Source organism: Hyperolius riggenbachi, chromosome 6 (genome assembly GCF_040937935.1).
Source record: "Hyperolius riggenbachi isolate aHypRig1 chromosome 6, aHypRig1.pri, whole genome shotgun sequence".
In the NCBI taxonomy this organism is placed as follows: Eukaryota; Metazoa; Chordata; class Amphibia; order Anura; family Hyperoliidae; genus Hyperolius; species Hyperolius riggenbachi.
The window spans coordinates 210,258,651-210,286,322 of record NC_090651.1 but is presented as its reverse complement, the minus strand read 5'-3'; the positions used below and the strand labels follow the sequence as shown (position 1 = coordinate 210,286,322).

Genomic DNA, 27,672 nt, shown 5'->3' with positions numbered 1-27,672 from the left:
AAAACAGTGACAGGGGCTCTTGGTACGCTTTAACGCGCTTAACCAAGAGCCCCCTGTCACTGTTTTCCTGTTGTGTGCTGCAGCCCCTCTGTACTTATATATTTCTTATGGAGTCTGGGGACCTCCAGCGCTGCGTGCATGCTTTGCATAGAATTGCATAAAAAAAATTTGGTTTGTGCTGCTCACCCCTTGGTAATTAATTTATATATATATATATATATATATATTATATATATATATATATATATATATATATATAACATCTATGCTGTAAGAATAAAGCCTGATGTGTAGCTGTGTCATTAACCACTTGCCGACCGCGCACTCATACCGCGCGTTGGCAAAGTGGCAGCTGCAGGACCAGCGACGCAGTTCTGCGTCGCCGGCTGCAGGCTAATTAATCAGGAAGCAGCAGCTCGCGCGAGCGGCTGCTTCCTGTCAATTCACGGCGGGGGGGGCTCCGTGAATAGCCTGCGGGCCGCCGATCGCGGCTCGCAGGCTAAATGTAAACACAAGCGGAAATAATCCGCTTTGTTTACATTCGTACAGCGCTGCTAACAGTAGCAGCGTTGTACCAGATCAGCGATCCCCGGCCAATCCGCAGCCGGGGATCGCTGTCACATGACAGGCAGGAGCCTGTTAGAGGCTGCACAGGACAGATCCGTTCCTGTGCAGCCTCGGATCTCTGGGGAAGGGAGGGGGGGGGGGGGAAGGGGGGGGGAATTTCACCGCGGAGGGGGGCTTTGAGGTGCCCCCCCCCCCCCCCCCCCCCCCCCGCAACACCTAGGCAGGCAGGAGCGATCAGACCGCCCCACCACATCATCCCCCTAGTGGGGAAAAAAGGGGGGCGATCTGGTCGCTCTGCCTGCCAGGGCTGTGGAGTCGGTCCAAAAATCCACCGACTCCGACTCCTCAGTTTAGGATTCCTCCGACTCCTCGACTCCGACTCCTCTAATTTGCATATTACAATTTTGTTGATTAAAAGTATGTAACATGAAATTCGTCTCTTAACTGCCAACGCTTTGGAATTTTACAAGACAACTGAAGTGAGAAGGATATGTAGACTACTATATTTATTCCCTTTAGACTAAAACTAGTCCTTGGTAAGAGTACTTGTAAAAGGTACAAACCGGAACAAAGAACATCTATCAGGCCCTAGGCAATGTAAGTGTGGGTACATGTAAGAATGATGTGCAGGTACTCTGCAGGGGAATGAGGAGATTCTTCCTCTATTACACATTCTTCATGCACAATCTGAACCAGGTTTATGGGTGACAGACAACACCTCTGTGTTCAATGTGCACAGCATTCTCAGTGTATTTCCTGCAGCTCTGTGGGGAGTGCATATGTAGAGTATAGTACTACTGTGTAACAAAGTAAACCCGAGACAGATGAAATTAAAGTTTTATACATACCTGGGGCTTCCTCCAGCCCCCTTCAGGCTAATCAGTCCCTCGCTGTCCTCCTTCGCCACCTGGATCTTCTGCTATGAGTCCAGGTACTTGAGCCAGTCGGGCGTAGTGCGCATGCACACACTCCGCCGCCAGGAGCATACTACACCTGTGCAGCACTATTGCGCAGGTGCAGAATGTTCCTGGCTGTGGGAGCGGCATGCGGCTGGACAACGCTGACTGGCTGAATTACCAGGACTCATAGCAGAAGATGCAGGTGGTGGAGGAGGACAGCAAGGGACTGATTGGCCTGAAGGGGGCTGGAGGAAGCCCCAGGTATGTATAAAACTTTACTTTTCATCCGTCTCAGGTACCCTTTAATTTGTAGTCACCAAACCAAATTTTAACAACATATCAAATTATTTGATTTCATCAGCAAAGGGAGTGCATACATTTGCATAAATCAGCATCAGTGCAGAATTATTTCCATCTCATTGACCATCTCTATTAGTGACACAGCTACACATCAGGCTTTATACTTACAGCATAGATGTTATTTAGTATATATAAGAGATTCCTGTGTACACATCATATATACAGTCACAATCAGATATGTATATCTGACCTTAAAAATATGGGGACTGCTTTATTGAAGCAGCACAAGTAACTAATTTTGATTGGTTTATTTCATTTTTGTGGACTAAGCACAGCTATTACTGTATATATACCGCATATATACATTATTTTTAATGACTATTATCTGAGAAATAGAACATTTTATCATATTTTCTATTTTAATTACAGTTTCAAATTCATTAGGAGTCGGAGTCGGTGCATTTTTTCCCGACTCCGACTCCAGGCACCCAAAATTGCCCGACTCCACGACTCCGACTCCACGACTCCGACTCCATAGCCCTGTTGCCTGCACCCTGATCTGTGCTGGGGGCTGCATAGCCCACCCAGCACAGATCAGCTAAAACAGCGCTGGTCCTTAAGGGGAGGTAAAGGGTGGGTCCTCAAGTGGTTAATAGAGATGGTCAATGAGAAGCAAATAATTCTGCATTGATGCTGGTATATGCAAATTTATGCACTCCTTTTGCTCATATGTTGTTAAAATTTGGTTTGGTGACTAAATGGTACCTGAGACGGATGAAATGAAAAGTTTTATACATACCTGGGGCTTCCTCCAGCCCTCTTCATACTAATCCAGTGTTTCTCAAACCTGTCCTCATGACTCCCCAACGGTGCATGTTTTGCAGGCAACCTCCACTATCCACAGGTGGAGTAATTAGGGTCTCAGATAGGTGGATTCTATGTAAATGAGACACTGATTACCCCACCTGTACATAAGTGAGGTTGCCTGTAAAACATGCAACATTGGGGAGTCACGAGGACAGGTTTGAGAAACACTGGGCTAATCAGTCCCTCGCTGTCCTCCTCCACCACCTGGATCTTCTTCTATGAGTCCTGGTAATTCAGCCAGTCAGCGCAGTCCGGCCGCGTGCCGATTCCACAGCCAGGAGCGTTCTGCATCTGCGCAATAGTGCTGCGCAGGTATAGTACGTTCCAGGTTGCGGAGTGTGTGCATGCGCACTACGCCCGACTGGCTCAAGTACCTGGACCCTGATGGCCTGATTGATGTTCTTTGTTCCTGTCTGTACCTTCTACAATTACTCTTACCAAGGACTAGTTTTAGGCTTCATTCACATCTATGCATCGCTGATGGCCGTGCGATTGGAACGCAGCGTGTACGATCGCACGCCATATGCGCTGCTACCCGCTGCACTGCTCATTCCATCCATTGACAGTGAATTGGTCAGCTCTGTGCTTGCGGACAGAATGCATGCAGCAATACGCAAACGCAACATAGTGCATTGTACAGCTGCGCAGCGCATTTGATGTGGTAACATGCAAGAGCGGCAGAAGGGTATAGACAGCCCTTCTGCTGTTCTTGCATGTTACCACGTCATACACGCTTCCAAATGCACACGGAAGCGTGTATGATGTGAACGAGGGCTAAGTCTATGACTAAAAGTGTAAGAGGCAGAAGATAAGCTGTATAGCCAGGTAACTGGTATTGTTTAAAAGGGAATAAATATGGCAGCCTCCATATCCCTCTCAGTTCAGTTGTATTTTAAAATTCCTAATCGTTGGCAGTTAAGAGATGCTTTTTATGTTATATACTTTCAATCACCAAGATTGAAAGTAATATGCAATAATATGCAAATTAGAGGAGTAGGAGTCGGTGGATTTTTAGAACTCTCAGTAAACAAACTTTCTGCAAAGGACGGTGTGTCTTGCTTGGCAGTTGTAAACAGTCGTTATTTCCCACAACGTAACAAGGTTACATAGTAAACGGTCAGTACCATGGTCATGACATCACACTGTGGATGTTGTTTCACCACATTATCAACCATACAAATGTCTCTGATGATCTATTTGAGAAAAGGAAAAGATTTCTGGTTGGAAAGGGGGTATCAGCTACTGATGGGGATGACGTTCAATCTTGAGTTAAAGTTCCTCTTAAAGCTACATACACACGCTCAATAAAAGTTGTTTGTAATAAGTGTTCTTCGACTTATTATTTAGTATTTGTATAGAGTTGACGTCTTTCTATAAAGAAAAGATTGTTTGGAAGAACTATCTTTTACGATTGCCTCGTTACATAATTGCCTTGTTACATAATTGCTGGTATTTAGCATGTGCAGTTTGTGTAAAGATCTTTCAGCATGTAACGATGTCTATGACAACTACTGGTCAAGCACATTTATCTCCTGAAAATATCATTCAAGTTGGATCAGTCAACATGACCGAGAATCATTGTTTATCAGTATTTTTAGTCCCAGTGGTCATCCAATTAAAAGTTAACAAATATGTTTGTACAATTTATCCATTTATTCATTCCAAACAATTTGTATTACATGTGTACGTAGCTTTAGCTCGCCAGACTTCACCTATATCTAATTTAACATTTTAGGAGGAGGAAACTTTATAATGGAAATAGTGAAGTAAAATCTGCTTTCTGTTTGAGGAAAATATGTGTCAGAGGTATATATTTGTAACTGTGATCAGTTGACCACAGACGTGATTTTTGTATATGTTAACCCCCCCCCCCCCCCCTGGACCTCCTGCTGTTGGTTGTGTAGTCCTCTTGTCTACAAAATTGCAGAATACTTGATATGGACAGTGGCAGGTCAGGTCAACTCAACTCTGTGCTTGCTAAGTGTGTAGGGGCCAGCCTGGAGTAGCTTTCTGTCTTCCCCTGCCTTGTAAACTTCAGTCTCTCCACTCCATCAGTCAGCTTTAGGTCTAGCATACCTGCATTACTTATGTAATGCAGGAAAAGGAGAGTGCTTTTATTTGTGAAGGGAGGAGGGGGGGGGGGGGGTTGGGAGTGGATATGGGTGTTCAGTGCATATGGTCCCTCTCCTACTAACAATTCAGCCTTGTTCTCAGACAATGCAGAAGGAATTTGAGGAGGAGAGTGAGGAATCTCTTCTTTGTCCAACAGACAGTGAGATACCGCCTGCTGTGTGCTGCATTCTCTGTCTACTGGCTTGCTGTGTAAATCTAGTACTAGACATTGTTGTGACTTGTGCACAGGGATTCCTCACTTTAAACTGTTTTCTAATGTCCTCTTGAGGCAGACAACATGGATTGTACATAGAATTCCTTCTTCCTCTGGACACAGCCTCAAATCTGTCACAAAATCGCTCTTCACATGAATCAGTATGGCACATGCAGCATTGCAAAATCATGTTGTTACTTTCAGTAAAATGAAGGTTATGAATACAATACAAATGATTTGATACTTACCCAGGGCTTCCTCCAGCCCCATAAGCTCGTTGGAGTCCATCGCCATCCTCGTGAGTGTCTCTGTTCTCCAGCTATCGGTCAGTCTTGCTCAGTCACGCCAGTCGAGTTCTTCTGCACACGCATCGGAGGAAGCCCCGGGTAAGTATCAAATCTTTCTTTATTGTAGTCTCAGGTTTACTTTAAGTCCAGCTCATATCTGTGTGCGCTACTCATGTTATGTATGCGATTTTAAATCCCTCTAAATATTTACTCTCCAGTCATTCTAGAAGTGGGTTGTGGTGCTTTTATCCTTTTTCTCACTGTAATGTTAAGAATACAAGGTTGTAAATGACAGTTTCTCTGCAGTCAGACTGCAGCATAAGGGCTGGTTTACACGGGTGAATGCAGGTTGTTTTCCGCTGGCCAAGGCACTTGTCGGTTAAGTGATGCCCATTCAAGTGAATAGCAGCGCTTGTTCTGTACTTTTACCACCACATGCGAGAACACTGTTCCACTCCAGTTGTTTCAGCTGACCGTGGAAGCAATATGCAGCTTCCAGTGTTGGTTACCGTCGCGTCTCCGGGGGGAGGGGGGGAAACACTGATCGTTGCAGAAAGCTGCCGAAAGCCGTCAAATGCTTTTCTGCACACTTGCAGAAAAGCATTTGACCAGACGCCACAGGACTCCCAGCAGTTGCCCATGTGAATCCGCCCTAACTTTCATGTATAACTCATTGTAGGTCATGACTCTTGTACATGACTAAGAAACAGGGAGGTCTCAGCAAATTTTCAGTTACTAGCACGGGGGGGGGGGGGGGGGGTTGCCGACCCTACAGCCCAAGGTTACACAAGGTGCAAATAAATTAACATCTGGTGCTGCGCTGGTAACGGTAACATTTCTGTGCGCTCCCTGCGCACGGCAGCTTTACCAGAGTTTAGTGCATCAGGACCATGCATCAGGATTCACACCACTTGTACATGGACTCATGAAGTGCTGCAAGGTTGCTTATTGCCTCTGGTAATCTCCCATACCAAGTGAGCCACAGAATCTCAGGCCTGCAGTAAATAGACTGCTTCCTTGACTCTGAGTATCTGCCTCCACCCACCCTACTATTCACAGAAGTCAGGACATTTCAGATGTCAATAATAGGTTTCTAATAGATTTTATGGGCTCGATTCACAAAGCGGTGCAAAGTGTTTGCACGCCAGTGAAAATCCCCTTATCACGCCTAAACTCACTTTAGGCATGATAAGAAGCAACTCGCGCGAATTTTCCGCGCGCAAAGTGTTGCGCGCGCAACCGCGCACGTGCGCGCGCAGCGTCCCCGCTTCGCGCGAAGCTCCCATTAAACCCTATGGGACTTTGCGCGCGCACGTACGCGCATACGCGCGGAAACTTCGCGCGAGTTAGAGCAAAAATCGGTGATAACTCAGTGGTGCAAAGGTTATCACGCCTAAAGTCTTTTAGGCGTGATAACTGGGTTATCACCGCTTTGTGAATCGAGGCCTATGTGTGGCAAAAAAATGTAGGGCAGAGTTCCAAGTCAGGGATAACAAGACTTTTATATTGCTTCTCATAGAAACGGATTTGGGATATAATTATTATTGTTACTATTATTATTATTATGCATGCATATATTGCTGACGTGTTACAAAAGTATTTTGAGCATTTTGTGGTATCTCCACTTATGCAGCGATTATCCTGGCAAGTTCACTTGAAGGCCACAGAGCTTTAAACCTGAACTCTGGCCAATATAGTGTTTGATGGCATAGTTAATGGTTAGAACATCTGCCAGGTTTGTATTTTGGTTCCAGGTAAGGATATTTTGCCTCACTTCTATTGACAGATCACAGAAAACCATAAGTAAAGTGAAGATACAGTCAGAAATTTAATAAATAAAAAAAAATGGTATAGTTCCCTGATAAAGTACTAGAACATTTCAGATAGAGTTTTTATCAGGGCTGTGGAGTCGGTCCAAAAATCCACCGACTCCGACTCCGACTCCTCAGTTTAGGATTCCACCGACTCCGACTCCACGACTCCGACTCCTCTAATTTGCATATTACAATTTTGTTGATTAAAAGTATGTAACATGAAATTCGTCTCTTAACTGCCAACGCTTAGGAATTTTACAAGACAACTGAAGTGAGAAGGATATGTAGACTACTATATTTATTCCCTTTAGACTAAAACTAGTCCTTGGTAAGAGTACTTGTAAAAGGTACAAACCGGAACAAAGAACATCTATCAGGCCCTAGGCAATGTAAGTGTGGGTACATGTAAGAATGATGTGCAGGTACTCTGCAGGGGAATGAGGAGATTGTAAACAGACAACACCTCTGTGTTCAATGTGAACAGCATCCTCAGTGGATTCCCTGCAGCTCTGTGGGGAGTGCATATGTAGAGTATAGTACTACTGTGTAACAAAGTAAACCTGAGACAGATGAAATTAAAGTTTTATACCTACCTGGGGCTTCCTCCAGCCCCCTTCAGGATAATCAGTCCCTCGTTGTCCTCCTCCGCCACCTGGATCTTCTGCTATGAGTCCAGGTACTTGAGCCAGTCGGGCGTAGTGCGCATGCACACACTCCGCCGCCAGGAGCATACTACACCTGTGCAGCACTATTGCGCAGGTACAGAATGTTCCTGGCTGTGGGAGCGGCATGCGGCCGGACAACGCTGACTGGCTGAATTACCAGGACTCATAGCAGAAGATCCGGGTGGTGGAAGACAGTGAGGGACTGATTAGCCTGAAGGGGGCTGGAGGAAGCCCCAGGTATGTATAAAACTTTACTTTTCATCCGTCTCAGTTTCCCTTTAATTTGTAGTCACCAAACCAAATTTTAATAACATATCAAATTATTTGATTTCATCAGCAAAGGGAGTGCATACATTTGCATAAATCAGCATCAATGCAGAATTATTTCCATCTCGTTGACCATCTCTATTAGTGACACAGCTACACATCAGGCTTTATTCTTACAGCATAGATGTTATTTAGTATATATAAGAGATTCCTGTGTACACATCATATATACAGTCACAATCAGATGTGTATATCTGACCTTAAAAATACGGGGACTGCTTTATTGAAGCAGCACAAGTAACTAATTTTGATTGGTTTATTTCATTTTTGTAGACTAAGCACAGCTATTACTGTATATATACATTATTTTTAATGACTTTTATCTGAGAAATAGAACATTTTATCATATTTTCTATTTTAATTACAGTTACAAATTCATTAGGAGTCGGAGTCGGAGTCGGTGCATTTTTCCCCGACTCCGACTCCAGGCACCCAAAATTGCACGACTCCGACTCCACGACTCCGACTCCACGACTCCGACTCCGACTCCACAGCCCTGGTTTTTATTACTGTAAAAAAGTTGGTGGTGGGTATCAGTTTGCAATTTGTGTGGTCCTTCTGCCTCATTTTGAATCATGTGCAAAGTAAACTGTGATTTTGGCTAGCATGGTGGAGGAAAGTCCAGGCACAGAAACACATCATCCAATAGATTAGTATGTAAGGCACCCAATGGTAACCTTATGGTTGGAAACCAGGGTTCCGCACCTAAAAATCATGTTTAAAAAGTGGGCTGTGCAACCAAAAATACCTCAAGTGAAAGAGCTACAGCCAGAGTTGTTGCAGGGATTGCTGTTGCTTCTTGGAGTAGCACCATGACAGTGATGTGATTCCAGGAGGGCTGGAGTCGCACAGAACTTGTGAGAAGATGCAAGTCTGTAACACAGGTGATTTTTGTACCGACTCCACAGCCCTTGTCACGTGTCCCCACCATTGTGTCAGACAGGTCCTGGAGCCAAAAACGCTGTTGTCCCAGGTCCTCCCCTTTTATCCTGTACCTAAACTCCACTGCCCCTTACACCCCCTGCACCACTCCCACATTGTTGTGCATTCAGGTAGACGGGCATTGGAGGGATAGGGGAGGAAACTTTTCGTCATAGGATAGGCTTTAACTGTATAAACCATTAACTGGTAATTGTTTTTTTAATTGGCTAATTTGTGTATTTGTATTTGAGTATTGTGGATAGCTCCAGATTCAAAGCTTAGCATTCTCATTTTCTTATTCCACTCAGGTAGACGGTTATATCTACACACCTGGCTTCCATTATTCTGAGTGACTTGTGTTGTCAGATTCTCATCCAAATAGCTGCTACTTTTCTATGCTGACTTTAATGACCTTCACATAATGAGCAGCTGTTTGATGTGCAGTCAACCTGGACAGCTAGAGTTCACTGCAACTCATCACCTCTGCTCATTAACACTGAGAGATGAACTCTATGCATACTGCATAAGGATATGCTCGGAATGAGTGCAGATAGGCTCTAGGAAAGCAAAGGTGGGCTTAGATGAACACTGGTATATTGGGATTGTTCCTACATAAAGTGTGGTAGTAACGCATTAGGCATTAATGCACTATGAGACAAAATGGTGAAAATGGTATTGGTACTTTCACATTATTATTTAGTATTAATATAGCGCCGACATCTTATGCATCGTTGTACAGAATATATTGTCACCTAACTGTCCCTCAGAAGAGCTCACAATCTAATCCCTACCATAGTCATATGTCTATGTATGTATCGCGTAGTGTATGTATCATAGTCTAGGCCCAATTTAGGGGGAAGCCAATAAACGTATCTGTATGTTTTTGGGATGTGGGAGGAAACTGGAGTACCCGGAGGAAACCCACACAGACATGGGGAGAACATACAAGCTCCTTTCAGATGTTGACCTGGCTGGGATTTGAGCCCGGGACCCAGCGCTGCAAGACGAGAGTGCTAACCACTACGGCACTGTGCTGCCCAACATTAGCAATGCAGTGTGATGGAATCTGGCAGTTTAGCGCAAGGCATGCTGTGGGATACCAGTCAACTTGCGCGTTAACAGTTGAGGCATGTTTTTCATTAACTGTATACTTCACTGTATGCATAGCATGCCATGCATAACCCACAATGCAGTGTTTTGTCCTACATTGTGATCTTGTTTTTTGTCTCAGTGGGAACCTAGCCTAAGGATATCCTCTGAATCTTCATACATGGTCTCTGAAGGATGGACTTTAAATAACTGGGTAGAGGTGTTTGATTAACAGCTGTAGGGTAACAGGGATAAGTAACAGGGATAGGCTGTAAGTAAATTGGTGTCAGCAAAGGGTAAACAGGGATTGGGCCTAAGTGAATAGAGATAAACTGTAGGACAGTAGTTGTAAACGCAATAGATCTATATTTTTCAGCACTTTTCTCGACATTCTACACCTAATATGCTAAGGACATAAGCACCATCCTAATCATTTATTGGTTTTTGATCCTCATACTAAGGCCTAGTTCCAACCTGCATACAATTTGCATTACGTTTGTATGGCTCGTGATGAAATTAGCATTTACTGTTCATCTCTAATATTTCAAGCACCTGAAGATTATGCTACTTTCATGAAGATTGTGCTACCTTCATCACTGTCCCAGTCAAGTTCTGCTGTAGTGTTTGTTGTGTGTGACCTTGGAGAGTCTTCTTGTTATGATCCTGCTTCTGACACTGGGATACTTCATTCAGTTGTTTGAGCCATATCTGCTGAAGTCCACTCAACATCTGCCTCTGTAAAATGGTCTGCTTTGGAGGATATATAATTTGTCCCAGCTCTTGGCAGTCATCTACAAACATCATCTGTTCCTGAGCCAGCCCTGTTTTCCTTTGTACCATCTGTTCACATTTCATATTGTGTTACCAGTTCCTCCATAGCTTTAGTTTCACCTTTATTAGTGGATCCAGCTCCTGGCTTGCCTAATGTATTGTAGAGCCCTGTAAATTAATTCAACAGATATTCTACATATATTCTCTACCTAATCATCCTCTCACAATAACCCTCCCCACTAACTACTCATAACACCCCCCCCCCCCCCCCACACACACACACACACACAGCACCTATGTCAAACACTTTAATACTGATGTGGGGTTTGGCTACATAATAGCAGAACCCTATGTGCCTTAGGACTTACCTGTTATGTGTCCCTCTGCTGATAATTTCCTCCCTTTCTATCAACATCGGTCCCTCTGCCGCTATTTGCGACAGCTCAGCTAGCTTATTGCCTCCAGTGCCCAAATTGTCCACTGGGAGCTGCTATAGCCTCAATAGCCTTAACATTGCGGTCTTTGGTGGCACCAAAATTTCCAAATGGCCAGGGGCACCCATTTCTGCTCATACCCTTTCAACTGCTTTTGTTTTATTCTTCCTGGAATGTAGTGGTGCTTATAGACCTTTTTAATATAGCATTTGCTGTTTAGCCATTCACAAATTAATCATGGTTCACATTAGGAAATGTGGTAAAGTTGCCATGCGCAGGGAGCAAGACCAGGCATTGCGGAATTAGTGTGACACGTACGGTGTTTTCCTAAGTAACGCAAGGGTTGCTACTTGTAACTTGTGCTATACGTGTAGCATAATGTGGGTTACCCTAGCAATGCTCGCATTACCTGGTTAATGCAGGTTGCACTTATTGCGCAATGCATGCTACCTTGTCACTGTTAATAACAATAAAATTGCTGCTCTCCCTGCACACTGCAACTTACCATACTTTTGTGCATATGTTCCTTACTGTTGTATGCACAATACCAATGCTAAATGCTTTATGTATGGTAGTTGCATGCTTCATATCTAAACTATTGTGTTTCTTGCGTTACAGAATAATGAAGTCCTCATTGCATTTGGAGGAAGATGACTTTGTACCGGACCTCCCCCGTAGTATTCACCCTCGGGAGAGGCCAGACTGGGAGGAAACCATCAGTGCTATGGTGAGTCCTTCCTACTATACCAAGTTCCAAATATCTTCTGATAAAGGAATTCTAGTGGGGGTGAGTTTCACAGGCTGGGCATGCTGCTGAATGCTACCCCTCAGGTCCAGTATGCTTTTATCTTTTTCAATTTCCATTGGAAAATTACAGCTACATTTTGCTCAGCTTTTCAGGACAGGTCCAGCATCATTAAGCCTCATCTACACGGTACAATTTTCCATCAGATAGACGGATCTATTAGATAGATCTAATAAGAAATTGCATCGTGTGTAGACGGTCAAATTGTTTCAGATAAATTTTTCGATAGATTTTGCATTGATAAGTACCAAAAATCTATTGCAAAATCTAATGCAATCTGATTGGACCGGTTGGAAATTATCTAATAGATCCGTCTAGATCCGATCTGATGGAAAATTGTACCGTGTAGACGAGGCTTAAGACTGCGCCTTGTTTTTGAATTGCAGACATACAGTCCTTGTTGCATCAGGCTATGCTGTATTGGGAAAAGGTTGACTATATGTGTCCTTGGCATCCCAGCTACAGAGGATGCCCGCTCACATGACCACTGTGTGTGTTGCTTTATTATTTGTCAGCTGTGCAATTTCTTGCGTAGTGTATATTTTTGGCAGTTGTATCTTATTTTTTGGGCGCATTCCAGTGATTTCTCTTATTTCAGAGCCTACAGTCTGGTTTACGGAAGGAGGTCCAGACGAAATGTCACAATGAAATGATAGTTCTGAGGAATAGTTCAGATAACAGGAGAACAGGGAAGAAATGAAATCACATTATCATACCATTCTGGGCACCATCTTGTAGGCAGCATAGTTCACCAAGCTTGTAGACCGTGTACAACTTTTTTTTTATGTAACAAAGCTTTTAATGGGATATAAAAAGCAGAACAGTGCATTTACATAGCAAATCAGTAGTAACCATGCAAATATGATAACACAGAGAGATTGATACTTTAACATAAAAGCAATAGGCATATTGGCAAGTAATAGAACAGTGTTTGTTAGCCATGCAATATTCATGTATCATAATAATCAGTAAACAGTAGTGGAATAGGGGAGCACCTGGGGAGCAACCTACATGTAACACACACTAAACACAGGTTATTTATTGGACTACCTATCATATACTTTGTTTTCTGAGTTGGAGCTCTTTTATGATCATATTTAGTTTTTTTTTTTTTTTTAACTAGTGGCCTCCAAGTGCCCAATGCCAATATACTTTAGAAAATCAAATTTTATTTCTTACACGTGATATTTCCTTGCCACTAAGTAGCACGCTTGAGCAGGGCACTCATACGTTAAAATGGCACTAGTTTGATTGCATAGCGTGAAACTGCCTCACACATATAATGAAAGTCAATGGGCCACGTGTATTTCCAATTTTTTTTTCTGTTCCTTTGCATCCCGTTTTTGTGTTTTCCCTGCATGTTAAAATTGGAAATCTTATTTTCTTACCGTGACTGAGGCTAATTCTATTGTAGAGTGGCGCAATTAAGAAATCATATGAAAAAACACAGAAAATGCTTTGCGGAAAAGTCAAACAATAACCGTGAATGCATTACAATGCAAAAACAAAAATCGTCCATGATATGATACAGTCAAGTTAATAATAGCAGTTAATATGCTCAATGCACTGTATAGGATTTGCAGCAATGAAACAGAAGAAATGGGCAGTGTAGTAACCTGAATTGACCACAAGTGTGGGGTGGCAGGAGGGATAATATAATATTTCTGCTACTATTGTCTTCTGAAGCCCAAATCAAGTGATTGCCAGACCACACACCCTTTCTGAGTATACCATATATACACATCACCGGCGGCTGCACTCCTATGAGATAAATCCTGTTGGTTGATGAAAAGGTTAAAAAGGGAGACATTGGTTAACAGCAGATATCCATTGTTGTATTGGAATTGAGAACCAGATCCTGCTGGCAACTACCAGCCTTACAGTAAAGTGGGTTTCAAAAAGGAAGGTCTTATTGACAGTGGTCATGCTTTCCTCTGGGAAATACCCAAGAGACATAATTCGGCAAGGGGTACAGGGCTCCCCATTTTGTTATGCAGACAGGAGACAACTACTTGTTTCAAGAAGTTTATTGGTGGGCAGGACCACAGCATGTGTACAAAAGAACACGTCCAACTTAAATGAACATTATGGCAAAAAAATTGTAAAATGTAAACTATGTGCAGACATGGACAGATAAGAAGTACGTTTTTTCTAGAGTAAAATGAGCCATACATTACTTTACTCCTATGTTGCTGTCACTTACAGTAGGTAGTAGAAATCTAATAGAAGCTACAGGTTTTGGACTAGTCCATCTCTTCATAGCGGATTCTCAGCAAGGCTTTTATTCTTTATAAAGATATTCCCTAAAAAGTATTTAAACAATGATGCTGGCCAGCTTCCCTGCTCGCTACACAGTTTTTTGGCAGTTGGACAGAGCAACTGCCATTCACTAAGTTCTTTTGAAAAAAAAAAAGAAATCCCTGGGATTCCCCCATGAAGAAATGAACTAGTCCAAAACCTGTCACTTCTGTCAGGTTTCTTCTACCTACTGTAAGTAACAACAACATAGGAGAAAAGTAATTTATGGCTCATTTTACTCTGGAAAAAAATGTACTTTTTATTTGTCTATGTTTGCACATATTTTACATTTTCAAATTTTTCGCCATAGTGCTCCTTTAAGAAAAATATAGCCTTTGAGTGGAAATGGGTTTGTACCTCATTTGTGTTTCATTGATGTCTGTTCCAGAATGCGGTGAAGTGGTGAATGTGAATTTAGCTCTTGGGAATGCAATAGATGCTGTATACTTGAACTTTGCAAAGGCTCTTTTCCCTGCAGAAACTGAGGATGCAGGGACTAGGGGAGAATTGATATACAGTGGAGGAAATAATTATTTGACCCCTCACTGATTTTGTAAGTTTGTCCAATGACAAAGAAATGAAAAGTCTCAGAACAGTATCATTTCAATGGTAGGTTTATTTTAACAGTGGCAGATAGCACATCAAAAGGAAAATCGAAAAAATAACCTTAAATAAAAGATAGCAACTGATTTGCATTTCATTGAGTGAAATAAGTTTTTGAACCCTCTAACAATAAAAGACTCAATACTTAGTGGAAAAACCCTTGTTTGCAAGCACAGAGGTCAAACGTTTCTTGTAATTGATGACCAAGTTTGCACACATTTTAGGAGGAATGTTGGTCCACTCCTCTTTGCAGATCATCTCTAAATCCCTAAGGTTTCGAAGCTGTCTCTGTGCAACTCTGAGCTTGAGCTCCCTCCATAGGTTTTCTATTGGATTTAGGTCCGGAGACTGACTAGGCCACTCAATGGCCTTAATGTGCTTCTTCTTGAGCCACTCCTTTGTTGCCTTTGCTGTATGTTTTGGGTCATTGTCGTGCTGGAACACCCATCCACGACCCATTTTCAGTTTCCTGGCAGAGGGAAGGAGGTTGTCGTTCAGGATTTCACGATACATGGCTCCGTCCATTTTTCCGTTAATGCGATTAAGTTGTCCTGTGCCCTTAGCAGAAAAACACCCCCAAAGCAAAATGCTTCCACCCCCATGCTTGACGGTGGGGACGGTGTTTTGGGGGTCATAGGCAGCATTTTTCTTCCTCCAAACACAGCGAGTTGAGTTAATGCCAAAGAGCTCTATTTTGGTCTCATCAGACCACAGCACCTTCTCCCAGTCACTCACAGAATCATTCAGGTGTTCATTGGCAAACTTCAGACGGGCCTGCACATGTGCCTTCTTGAGCAGGGGGACCTTGCGAGCCCTGCAGGATTTTAATCCATTGCGGTGTAATGTGTTTCCAATGGTTTTCTTGGTGACTGTGGTCCCTGCTAATTTGAGGTCATTCACTAACTCCTCCCGTGTAGTTCTAGGATGCTTTTTCACCTTTCTCAGAACCATTGACACCCCACGAGGTGAGATCTTGCGTGGAGCCCCAGAGCGTGGTCGATTGATGGTCATTTTGTGCACCTTCCATTTTTGAACAATCACACCAACAGTTGTCACCTTCTCTCCCAGCTTCTTGCTAATGGTTTTGTAGCCCATTCCAGTCTTGTGCAGGTCTACAATTTTGTCTCTGACATCCTTGGACAGCTCTTTGGTCTTTCCCATGTTGGAGAGTTTGGAGTCTGCTTGATTGATTGATTCTGTGGACAGGTGTCTTTTATACAGGTGACTAGTTAAGACAAGTGTCCTTAATGAGGGTGACTAATTGAGTAGAAGTGTCTAACCACTCTGTGGGAGCCAGAACTCTTAAAGGGAAGGTTCACGCAGGAGGTGCCCTCGCCTCCGCTCCGCAGGCTCCCGGTGGTCTCCGGTGGCGAGCCCGACCTGGCCAGGCCGGGTGCCAGGTCGGGTTGCTTCTGCGCTCCAAGTTGCATGTCACTTGTGCGCGCTGACGTCATCGGACGTCCTCCGGGCTGTACTGCGCAGGCGCAGAACTTCTGCGCCTGCGCAGTACAGCCCGGAGGACGTCCGATGACATTAGCGCGCACAAGTGACACGCAACTTGGAGCGCAGAAGCAGCCTGGCCAGGTCGGGCTCGCCACCGGAGACCACCGGAAGCCTGCGGAGCGGCGGCGAGGGCACCTCCTGCCTGCCACGGGCTGGAGGAAGCCCCAGGTAAGTGGATTTGGATTTCTATTTTTTACAACTCCTGCGTGAACCTTCCCTTTAATGGTTGGTAGGGGTTCAAAAACTTATTTCACTCAATGAAATGCAAATCAGTTGCTATCTTTTATTTAAGGTTATTTTTTCGATTTTCCTTTTGATGTGCTATCTGCCACTGTTAAAATAAACCTACCATTGAAATGATACTGTTCTGAGACTTTTCATTTCGTTGTCATTGGACAAACTTACAAAATCAGTGAGGGGTCAAATAATTATTTCCTCCACTGTACATGGAAAGAGAACTAGCTAAAGGACAGAAGGAAAAGAGTAGTAGCAAATGGATAGTACTCAAAATGAGAAACAGTTCTAGGCTTGTTTAGAGTTCTCCCCGTGGCTATTACAAAGTAACAACTGCTACGTTTACAAACTGATGTCTTTAAATGTATCTTGAAACATAGGCCTCAATTCACTAAACTTATCTCCTGTCTTTAATAACTCTTCTAGAGTTGTTACCATGGTGATAAGGCATGTAGTATTCAGGAAACATTTTACCTCAGGCAAGCCTAAAGTTAACTCTTCTGTCTTTAAATTAACTCTCCAATCCTTAAAATAACTCCAGAGTTAAAGACAAGCTGTTAATTAGCTGCATGTGAAAAAAACTACAGAGGAGGTAAATTAACTACAGAGGAGGTAAATTAACTACAGAGGAGGTAAATTAACTACAGGAGAGGTAACTTAAGGAATGAAGAGGTAAGATAACTCTCTCAGGTGTGGAGGTAAGTTTTCTCTTGCCTTATTATCTCTAGCATGATCTTAGTGAATTGAGGCCAAAGGCCTATTACAAGAAGCTAATATACTGCTCCCTCTGTATAAATCACTTGTGAGGCCACATCAGACTATAAAATACAGTTTGGGGCACCATGCTATAGGGAACAATAGGGATCCTCAAGGAACAGCAGTGGTAGCAGTTGAATTTTTTTTTTTTTTATAGAGTGGGGAATTGTAATGGTACTTTTCCGTTAGCCGGGCGCATCTGGCAGGTGGTGCTAATTACATTAAAAGTTCACATTAACACAAAAGTGTTAATGTAACCGCTTGTCGGCAGGTGTCGCTAATTAAATGAATACTTGACGCCACGTAAAATTGTTAATGTCGCCAAATGTATAGTGTTTGAAGTGGTCGGCTCGATGTGGCCAAATGTATATTAAAAAGTGAGTAAATTGAATGACAAATAACCCGGCGGCAATGTAACAGATCAAGCCGCCGGCTTTGGCTCTCGCTCTCCTCCCCCCTTGCCCTCTCTCTTCTACACAATAGAACACTGGCAGCAGAGTCATTCGTCGCAATAAAACAAGCAGGATTCCCTGCCGCGACGAACGACTCTGGGGGACACACGCATGTCCCCGCCGGCTGCCAATATTGTATAAGCCGCCGGCTTATTTGTCATTCAATTTACTAACTTTTTAACCTCCCTGGCAGTCTATTAAAACTGCCAGGGGGCAGCACAGCACTTACCAGTACATTTTTTTTTAATCATTTAGCTAGCCTAGCGCTAGCTACATGATAGCCGCTGTGCAGCGGCATCCCCCCTCCCCTTCCGATCGCCTCTGGCGATCAAAGCAAACAGGAAATCCCGTTCCGAACGGGATTTCCTGTTTGGCTTCCCCCGTCGCCATGGTGACGAGCGGGATGACGTCATCGACGTCATCCACATCATGGCATCAGAGGGAGTCCCGATCCAACGCTTAGCGCTGCCTGGCGGTGATTGTCCAGACTGTGCAAGGGGTGTGGGGGGAGGGGGTGCGCCGCGGCGGGTAGCAGCAAATCGGCGCGGAGCTAGCTGCGTGTAACCAAAAAAAATTGTACAAATTAGCCCGCCAGGGCCTGATAAATCCCCCCCCCTCGGCTTAGCCCGAGCTCAGCTCGGGCTTACTGCCAGGGAGGTTAATATACATTTGGCCGCAGCGAGCCGGCCACTTCAAACACTATACATTCGGCGACATTTACAATTTTACGTGACGTCAAGTATTCATTTAATTAGCGGACCTGCCGACAAGCGGCTACATTAACACTTTTGTGTAATTAGCACTTTTAACACATTAAGACTTTTATTGTAATTAGCGCCACCTGCCGGATGTGCCCGGCTAACTGAAAAGTACCATTGTAATTGTAACCTGTCTCAAGTTTTCATTGATGTCCCTCTTTCTTTTTTCTGGGCCACTAGTGTTCCTACTCAATCCACAGATTTCCCAGGGGCAGGAAAATATGGGGACATAACCACATGCTTGACGTGAATACCTTAATTAACCGTAAGCTGTCTCTTTGTAGTTACATTCTTTTCTGTTGCTTAAACAAGTATTCCTTGGTGAATTCTGTTGTTTCTGAACCTTTATGTAAAGACTTCATCAGACGTGTTGTATAATAGCATCGCTGAATGTTCGAGTAGCAGCTGCAGACACTTTGCACAATTAGGACCCTGGGATGAGCCCTCAATGCCTCCAACAATCACTGTATAACTAGCAATCCATATGCAGGGGTACGAGAATATCACTGGAAACCTTTCATCTCTGCATATTTTTATTGTTTTCTTTTTCTTGGTTTATAAATCCCTGATAGTAAAAGGTAGTCCTAAGCATGCTGTGAAGGTTGGCATTATGCTGCAATCATGTATCCAGTCCAGAAATGTGTGTATGCACCACACAAGCACACATTGTTCTGATCTCAAGCATTTGCATGTCTGTCTTCCTGCCTGTTTCCTTTTATCTCCCTGATAAAGAGTTGTTGATTTTACATTTTTCTTCTTCCGGTTGTTTTTACTGTACACTCCGGCCTCATTAACTCAATAATCCCAGAATCTCCTCCTGCACAGTACTTTATCCTGTGAAAGCCTTTCTATACTGAGTATTCATTATCTGATTTCTGACCTAATTTCTCAATTTTGCTTGCTATCGTGATATACAGTATATAATCATGAGAAAAGAAAGCAAGCACTTTAAGTTGTAAAGATGCATACACACCTTACATTTCTGTCATCTGTTGGGATCAGGATTTGATCCCTCGGGTGACAATTTGAGACACAGTGCTGTATAGAAGCGTTGCTGGTCTCCAGGCTAGTGATGCGCTCTGTTGGTATGGAAGGGGGGCAGGGAGACAACAGCAGCAACAGAATAGAACACAGTGGCCGGGAAACACGTGAGAGAATCTTTGAACTCAGCATGTGGAGCTACACACTACTCTCCATCTTGTATGAAACCAGAAGAACTTTGTAAAGAATGTTAAATAAATGTGATGCATTTTGAATACTAATTTGTTGTTGCACTTGCTCCATTTAAGCCCCAATATATACATTTCGGCTTTAAACATTATGTAGATACAATCGCAATGCAGCGCTGCCAAAATTCGCATCGCATTTTACAAAGGCAACGCATACAGTGAAGTATACAGTTCCAATGAAAGTATGCTTCACTGCAACTGTGGAGATGCTATCCCGACAGAGCCTGCGGCACCACGCTGCAATCAAAGTGCTAGTCCTATAGGAATATCATTGCACTGTGTTCGGATCGTGTCACATATTGGGGTTGATTCACTAAACCGTGCTATGACAAATAGCAATACCAGACACCTGGCTATCCAGCTGATCTTCTGCCTCTAATAATTGTAGTCATAGACTTAGGCCTCGTTCATATCACATGCGCTTCTGTGCGCATTTGACGTGGCAACATGCAAGAATTGCAGAAGGGTATAGAGTCTATACCCTTCTGCAGTTCTTGCATGTTGCCACGTCAAATGCGCACAGAAGCGCATACTATAGACAGCCCTTCTGCCGTTCACATCAAGGGCTTGATTCACTAAACCGTCATAACTCAAATATCACGCCTTTTCAAAGATATCACACCTTATGAAAATATGTCACACCTTATCAAAGATAACACACCTTATCAAATATAACACGCCTTATCGGAGTAGCATAGCGAGCACTACGACCCTGCTGGGGGTCAGGGCAGGACGAGTCCTATTGCCAATTAGCAGGCATATGGTTGTATTTCTCGCTGTGCTACTCTGATAAGGCGTGTTATCTCTGATAAGGCGTGCTATTTGTCATAGCACAGTTTAGTGAATCAAGCCCATAGAGTGCAAGGAGCATTTCAGTTGATTTATTCAGGTTCTAGAACATTAAATAACACTGGAAAACATAGGTAATCCAGCAGACTTTCACTAGATAACAGGTGCCAAATAGTGGAACTTTTGCCTGAATCATATCACATATAGAAGAATGATAAAAGGTCAGTGTTCTGTTGAGGGTTCTTGCATACATTCATATTTTTAAAAAAAAAAGTAGGTCAGCAAATATTTCCTAAAGTGTATAACCCTGGTATAACCCAGGTGAGGGTTGCAAAATGTTGCCACCAAATGTTCTCTAGCCTTTTGATATCAATCCAGTTATGTTTTTGGGATTGACACAGGAATAATAAAGTGATGTACACGTGTCAAGTGACAAGGGTCCACTAGTGAATGGGACTTTGTAAAACTAGAGCCTTCTCTGATGAGATATGTTAGGTGGATACCTTCTCTATTCATATCTCACTCCCATAGTGTGAATCTTCTCTGAGCTGAGAGTGCAGTTCCAGCAATAATACTGCTTTGGTGTAGTAATTACTGTTTGTACACTCTCTGGATTTTATTGGGGTGGTTCAGGGAGATTCCAACTTTGCAGGCTGATAAAACAACATTTTACACCTATTCAGCTTAGTTTCTTTTACATGTGGATTTATTGGCATCATGAAGAGATCACAGGAAGAGAAAGTATCTCATTAGGTTTAACTCCCATGTGTGTTAGCTGAGATACTTCCATATGGTTTACTTTCTGTGACTGTGGATATACCAGATTCATTTGTTGATATTTTGCTTACTAGTCCCTGCTGCCCATTAAAGTTGCTGTTAATAGAACTCCACAAATCCTGAGAAAGACAGACAGTGGGGCGGATTTATCAAAACTAGTGCACTGATAACTGGTGCAAAATTAGAGCAGGTGGCCAAATCAAAGATTCTTATTGGTTGCTCCAATTAAGTGCTTCATTTGTACACTTGTTTTTTCTTGCACTGGTTTTGATAAAGCTACCTTAGTATGGTGAACCCAAGGTGAGAGTGATACGGAGGTTGTTTTACAAGAGGAAGATGCAGTGCGGCACTTCATATAATTCAATTCAAATGTACAGTAGAAGGGAATTAAAAGCAAAACTCTCACCACCTTCGGCCGGATCCTTGCTGTCAATCACTTAGGGACGTGTGCTCCGTCAAGCTATAGGGAAAGAAGCTTCATAATCTTTGTAGTAGAATAAAATGAAATACGTGCACCTTCCGTCCTCAGTTGCTCGTGTTTATTTCAGCAGTGACTCAATCCATCACATCGGATCCATAGTTACAGTCCTACAATAACATACCGGCCTGTGTGCTGATGGTGGTGGAGGAGGTGGGTGGCGGGCAATGGCGGAGGAGAGCCATTGCCCGCCATCCGTGATACGGAGGTTGCCAGGATTTTTTTCCTTTTAAACTATGAAAGTTGCCTGGCTGTCTCCCTGATCCTGTTGCCTGGTACACACCATGCAATTTCCCGTCAGATAGATTGTTTGAATTGATTATTTCCAACAGGTCCGATCTGATTTCCGATCTGATCAATTTTGTATAGATGAGATTGGAAAAATCGATCAGAAATCAGATTGGACCTGTCAGAAATAATCAATTCGACCCGTCTATCTGACATGAAATTGCATGGTGTATACTAGGCATAATACTTTTAACCATAGACCCTGAACAATCATGCAGATCAGGTGCTCTGACTTAAGCCTGACTGGATTAGCCACATGCTTGGTTCAGGGTTGTGATTTAGACACTGCTGATACCATAAAATCAATAGGACTACAAGGCAACCGGCTTAAAAGGAATTAAATATGGCAGCCTCCATATGTCTCTCACCTCGAGTTCCCTTAAGCCCTGTACATTTATTGCCTGAAATATGACCATGTTTTGGAATGAGCTGTGCATCTCAGTACAGGGGAGAGTGGGTTGACAAGTGAGGAGCAAACTGTGGATGGCTTTTAATCACAATCATGATCGTCATAAATTTCCAACGTGTCCGATCACTAATCAACTGACGGTGGACAGCGTAGGATCGCCTACTGTCGTTTCATGTGAACTAAGTTGCAAGCATGTATGGGGCTTAATTGAATCCTTGTCACCATAACTATATAATATTAACTCCTAGTGGCTGTGTGGGATTTTGGACATTTGTTCCTATAGCTTTATTTGTTCTCTCTGTTAGAAGTTACGGAGTCTCCATGCATTGAGCTAATTTGTTTTGTCAGATGGTCCCAGTGCATGGATGTAACTGATTTTTTGATATATGGTTGCAGTTTGGGATACAGTTGTAATCACCACACTCTAATGGTGGCCATACATGGTACAATAAAAACGTTGGATTATCCCTTTTATTCGATCTAAATGATCGAATCTAATAAAAGTTGAAAATATATATTTTTTTCAATCAAGAAAGTTGAACGATTTTCCTTTTTTTCGAGAAAAATCCGATCGGACATGCTGGAAAAATCTTTATATTCGATCTAACGGAATAATCGAACTAAGTTATCTAATCGAAAAAAAAAATGAAAAATTGTACCATGTATGGCCACCTTTAGAACAAGTACAAAGACGTGATTTTTTAAAAAATAAATTTCCCCTTTTTTCATCATTTATCTATCCCTCTTTCCCCCTGCCAGCCAATCGGCACAAGTGGCTGTCATAGGCTTCAGTCTATGACAGCGGATCTATTCCCTGCCACCCAGGGAGACAGCTGTGTCACACGACACAGCTGTCCCCAGTACAGCACTGCTGTAGATTGCAGCGCTGTACATTGTAAATAGATGGCAGTTTTGACGTCTAACAGTCTCCGCTGGGAGACTGATGGCGGGGCGGAGCTCCGTTATTCCAGCAGAGATGATCGCTTGCCACCTGCAAAACACGCCCCCAGGGATGCACGCCAATTGGCGTTAGGCGGTCCTGGGGCTGCCGCCGCGTCCATGCCGATTGGAGTGGAGCGGTCGTTAAAGAGGTAATCAGAGGGATGGAAGATCTCAGTTATCAAGAAAGCTTGGATAACTGGGCCCCATGAAACTTTAGCTGTTTGTAGTAATCAACACACTGCAGTATCTTCCATTATACTAGTTCATTCTGATAAAGTTTTCTCCTTTGGACTGGTCCCTACTGTAAGCTACTCCATTTAATATGCAAGCAGACATTATAACATCATACCTCAATCAGGCCCATATGTGCAGTGCTGTTGGAACCCTTTGAAGAATCAAAGCTAATTAATTTCTTTGCCTTCTTTTTTTTATAAGGGCTCATTTCCACTTTTGCGGTGCGAATCGCCGCGGTAAAAATTTGCATGCGGATGAGAATTTCGCATGCGAGTGTATGCGGATTTTCATGCAAATTCGCATGAATGACACTGTATGCGAATTTAACCATGGCAGTGCCGGTGTGCACTTCCATTGATTTCCATGTGAATTTGCATGCGATTTCGCATGGAAATTCGCATACCAAAGCCGCAGGCGATTTCCCTATTAAATACATTAGCGGCGATTCGCATGCATTCCACACGCAGGCGAATTCTGAGGGCTCTGCCTTGCAGAAAAATCCTGCACAGAAAAGCGCTCAGGAAAACTGACAAGTGGAAACAGGCCCATCCACTTGTATTGGCTGTGCGAATCTGCATGCAGGAAACGCATGCAGATTCGCGATAGTGGAAACAGGCCCTAAGAGATGTACTGATTTCCATGGCTGCTTAGGCAGAGATGAGGATTTGTAATCCGACTAACTTGTTACAGACTTTAGAATTTCAGAAAAATGAGGCTTACATCATAAACATCACCAGTTTTTTTGAGATGTCACTATCATAACAGGCCTGGTTTTCTAAGATGAGATTGCAGTTTGCAAGCCTTAACTCGACTCATCCAGCAACCACTTTTGCCAAGCAGGAAGTGATTGTTTCCATACCTGGCACAAAAACTGCAGAGAACTGCTGGTTTCTATGGTTTCCAGCACATCAGAAGTAGTAATCTACAGTGTGACAATGAAGGTGGTACTGTGCATGTGTCCCTAGTAGCATATCTGTATTGCCAGGTGTTGCTCTAACACTGTGGGCAGGGTGCTCATGGCAAATTTTGACTTAAAGTTACTTTTATTCAGCCAGCAAGTAATTTTTTGACCGGAAATGACATAGGAGTCTCCCAAAAGATAATAAGATGATGTACAAGAGGCATTATTGTGTAAAAAAAAACATTTCTCAGCTTTTATTTACATTGGAGCAAAAAGTGTCCAGTCCAAAATTATTCATACCCTTCTCAATATTCAATAGAAAAGCCTTTATTGGCTATTACAGCGATCAAAAGCTTCCTATAATTGCAGACCAGCTTTTTGCATGTATACACAGGTATTTTTACCAATTCATCTTTAGCAATGAACTCCAAATCTTTCAGGTTGGAGGGTCTTCTTGCTATCACCCTGATCTTTAACTCCCTCCACAGATTCTCAACTGGATTCAAGTCAAGTCTCTGGCTGGGCCACTCCAAAACGGTATATGTTATTTTCTGCTTACCTTTTCTTCACCATTTTTGCTGTGTGTTTTGGGTCATTGTCATGCTGAAATGTCCGTCCACTAGTGCCAAGTTTCTCTGCAGACAGGCAGTCGTTGTTAAGAATCCTCATGTATTGCTCTTTTTTTCCTGGTGCCGTTTACTGTGATTAGGTTTCCTGGTCCACTGGCTGAAAAACACCCCAAAGCATTAGGTTCCCACCACCATGTTTGACAATGGGGATAGTGTTTTTTGGGTTGAAGGCTTCTCCTTTTTTACGCCAAATGAAGGAAACATCATTGTGACCAAACAATTCAATTTTTGTTTCATCTGACCATAACACAGAAGACCAGAGGTCTTCTTCTTTGCCCAGATGAGCATTTGCAAATGCCAAGCAAGCTTTTGTGTGCATTATCTGGAGAAATGGCGTCCTCCTTGGTCTGCATCTGTGGAATCCAGCAGTGTGCAGTGTCCGTTGGATTGTCTGCCTTTGAGAAATTGCCACCAGCAAAGCCCAGATTCACCAGGATGGTCTTGGTGGTGATCCTTGGATTTTTTTTCACCTCCTCACTTTCCTCCTGGCCAGCACAGGTGTTACTTTTGGCTTCCGACCACGTCCTCAGAGATTTTCCACAGTGCGGAGCATTTTGTATTTTTTAACAATACTTTGCACTGTAGCCACTGGAACTTGAAAACATTTAGAAATGGCCTTGTAGCCCTTTCCTGACTTGTGAGCAACCACAATGTGCAGTCGCAGGTCCTCACTGAGCTCCTTTGTCTCAGCCATGACTGTCCTCAAACTAACTGTGGAGAGCTGCTGTTTTTAACCTGTTGAGTTAATTAAAACATGCTGTTCCCAATTAATCAGGGTAATTGGGATGCTTTAAAACAGCTTGGACTATTTGGAATGGTATAGAACTTTGGATGTTCCCACAGACTGTGACAGTTTGTGAAGGGTATGAATAATTTTGGACTGGACACTTTTTGCTCAAATGTAAATAAAAGCTGAGAAATGTTTTTTTTTTCCCGCAATAATGCCTCTTGTACATCGTCTAATTATCTTTTGGTAGATACCCATGTTATTTCCCGCCAAAAAATTAGTACTTGCTGGTTGAATAAAATGACTTCAAGTCAAAATTTGTCAGGGACATGAATAATTAGGGGCAGCACTGTGTACACAGACACACGCACGCATGCATGCACGCACGCACACACACACACACACACACACCAGACCACAAATCTTCACAGGTGAGGTAATTAGTGTCTAAGCAGAACTGATTAACTAACTACCTCTGTGGATTTCTACAAAACATGCACTGTTGGTGGTACTTGAGGACAGGGTTGGGAAGCCCTGATCAAGGGCAGTATTTTCAACATTATTACATCATGTACCCTTTTATCAATGACTGTACTTTCCAAGTACCCCCTTTTTTTAGGTACCATCTCAGATACCCCCTGACGCATGTACCGTATATTTGTTAAGTATACTTCAAAATTGTGTATAGATGCTTTGCAAACTTTGCTTGATGCTCTTACATAACTACAAATACATCTTCAGATTTGTTTCCATGTGATTTATCATTTTTTAATCTCAAAACTTACTCCATTGTGGCTTACTCTGACACAGAAGATCAGGGTTCGAATCTTGACTTTTCCTGTTCAGTAAGCCAGCACTTCTTTAGTAAGGAGACCTTACACTACTTCTGCCTACTGAGCATGCCTTATTGGCTACAGCTCTGGCACGTTGAGTCCGACAGGAGAAAAGCGCTATATAAATGTTCTGTGTCTTATTTTGTTTTGATTATGACTGGTTCAAGTACCCCCTGAGCCTAACTAAAGTTGCCCCCAGGGGTACATATACTGTTTTGAGAACCTAGGTCCTTGCCATTCTACGTGGCCCTGAAGAGCTTTACATTAGCATAATTGTAAGCAGTAAAATACCGTTATACAGTAAAGTATTCATTATTTGGAACTCAGGCAACCGGAAGTCTCAACTAACCGGCATGCCTCAGGGAATAACGTGGTTTTTTTTAGGCCTTACAATACTCGCCGAGCCTCCAACTCTCTCTTCTAACCTTCTGTAATGGTTGGGTGTAGCAACTCAGATGTCTGATTATTTGGTGATCTGCAGAATCACCAATGATGCAGACTCTATACCTGATTATGTGGTGATCTGCAGAATCACCAATAATACTGGTATAGCTGAAAGGATGCTATATGTGGAGTGCTTGGTGCAACCGTAACTTTAATAGTTTGATGAGGCCTTACCAGAGGGGCTGGAAAGGCATTATCAGTACACTGAGTGTATATCAGAGACTTGCCCCAGCAAGCTGGAGAGACTGGTATTAAAGTGACAGGATCTCCCGAGGAGCGGGTGATTCAGAGAGTACTGTAGCCTAGTGGTCACCTG

The 27,672-nt window shown here is 43.0% G+C and overlaps 1 protein-coding gene across 14 annotated transcripts in view; it reads left to right on the top strand.

Moving 5' to 3' along the window:
* Positions 1-27,672, top strand: part of ARHGAP32 (Rho GTPase activating protein 32) — a 562,915-nt gene that overhangs the window by 349,590 nt on the left and 185,653 nt on the right. For all 14 annotated transcript variants that reach the window (XM_068240358.1, XM_068240357.1, XM_068240361.1 and 11 more), the window contains one exon: positions 11,886-11,994. In XM_068240358.1, coding sequence (XP_068096459.1) covers positions 11,890-11,994 — 105 coding nt within the window. In that variant the 5' untranslated portion in view covers positions 11,886-11,889. The remainder of the gene's footprint in view (positions 1-11,885; positions 11,995-27,672) is intronic.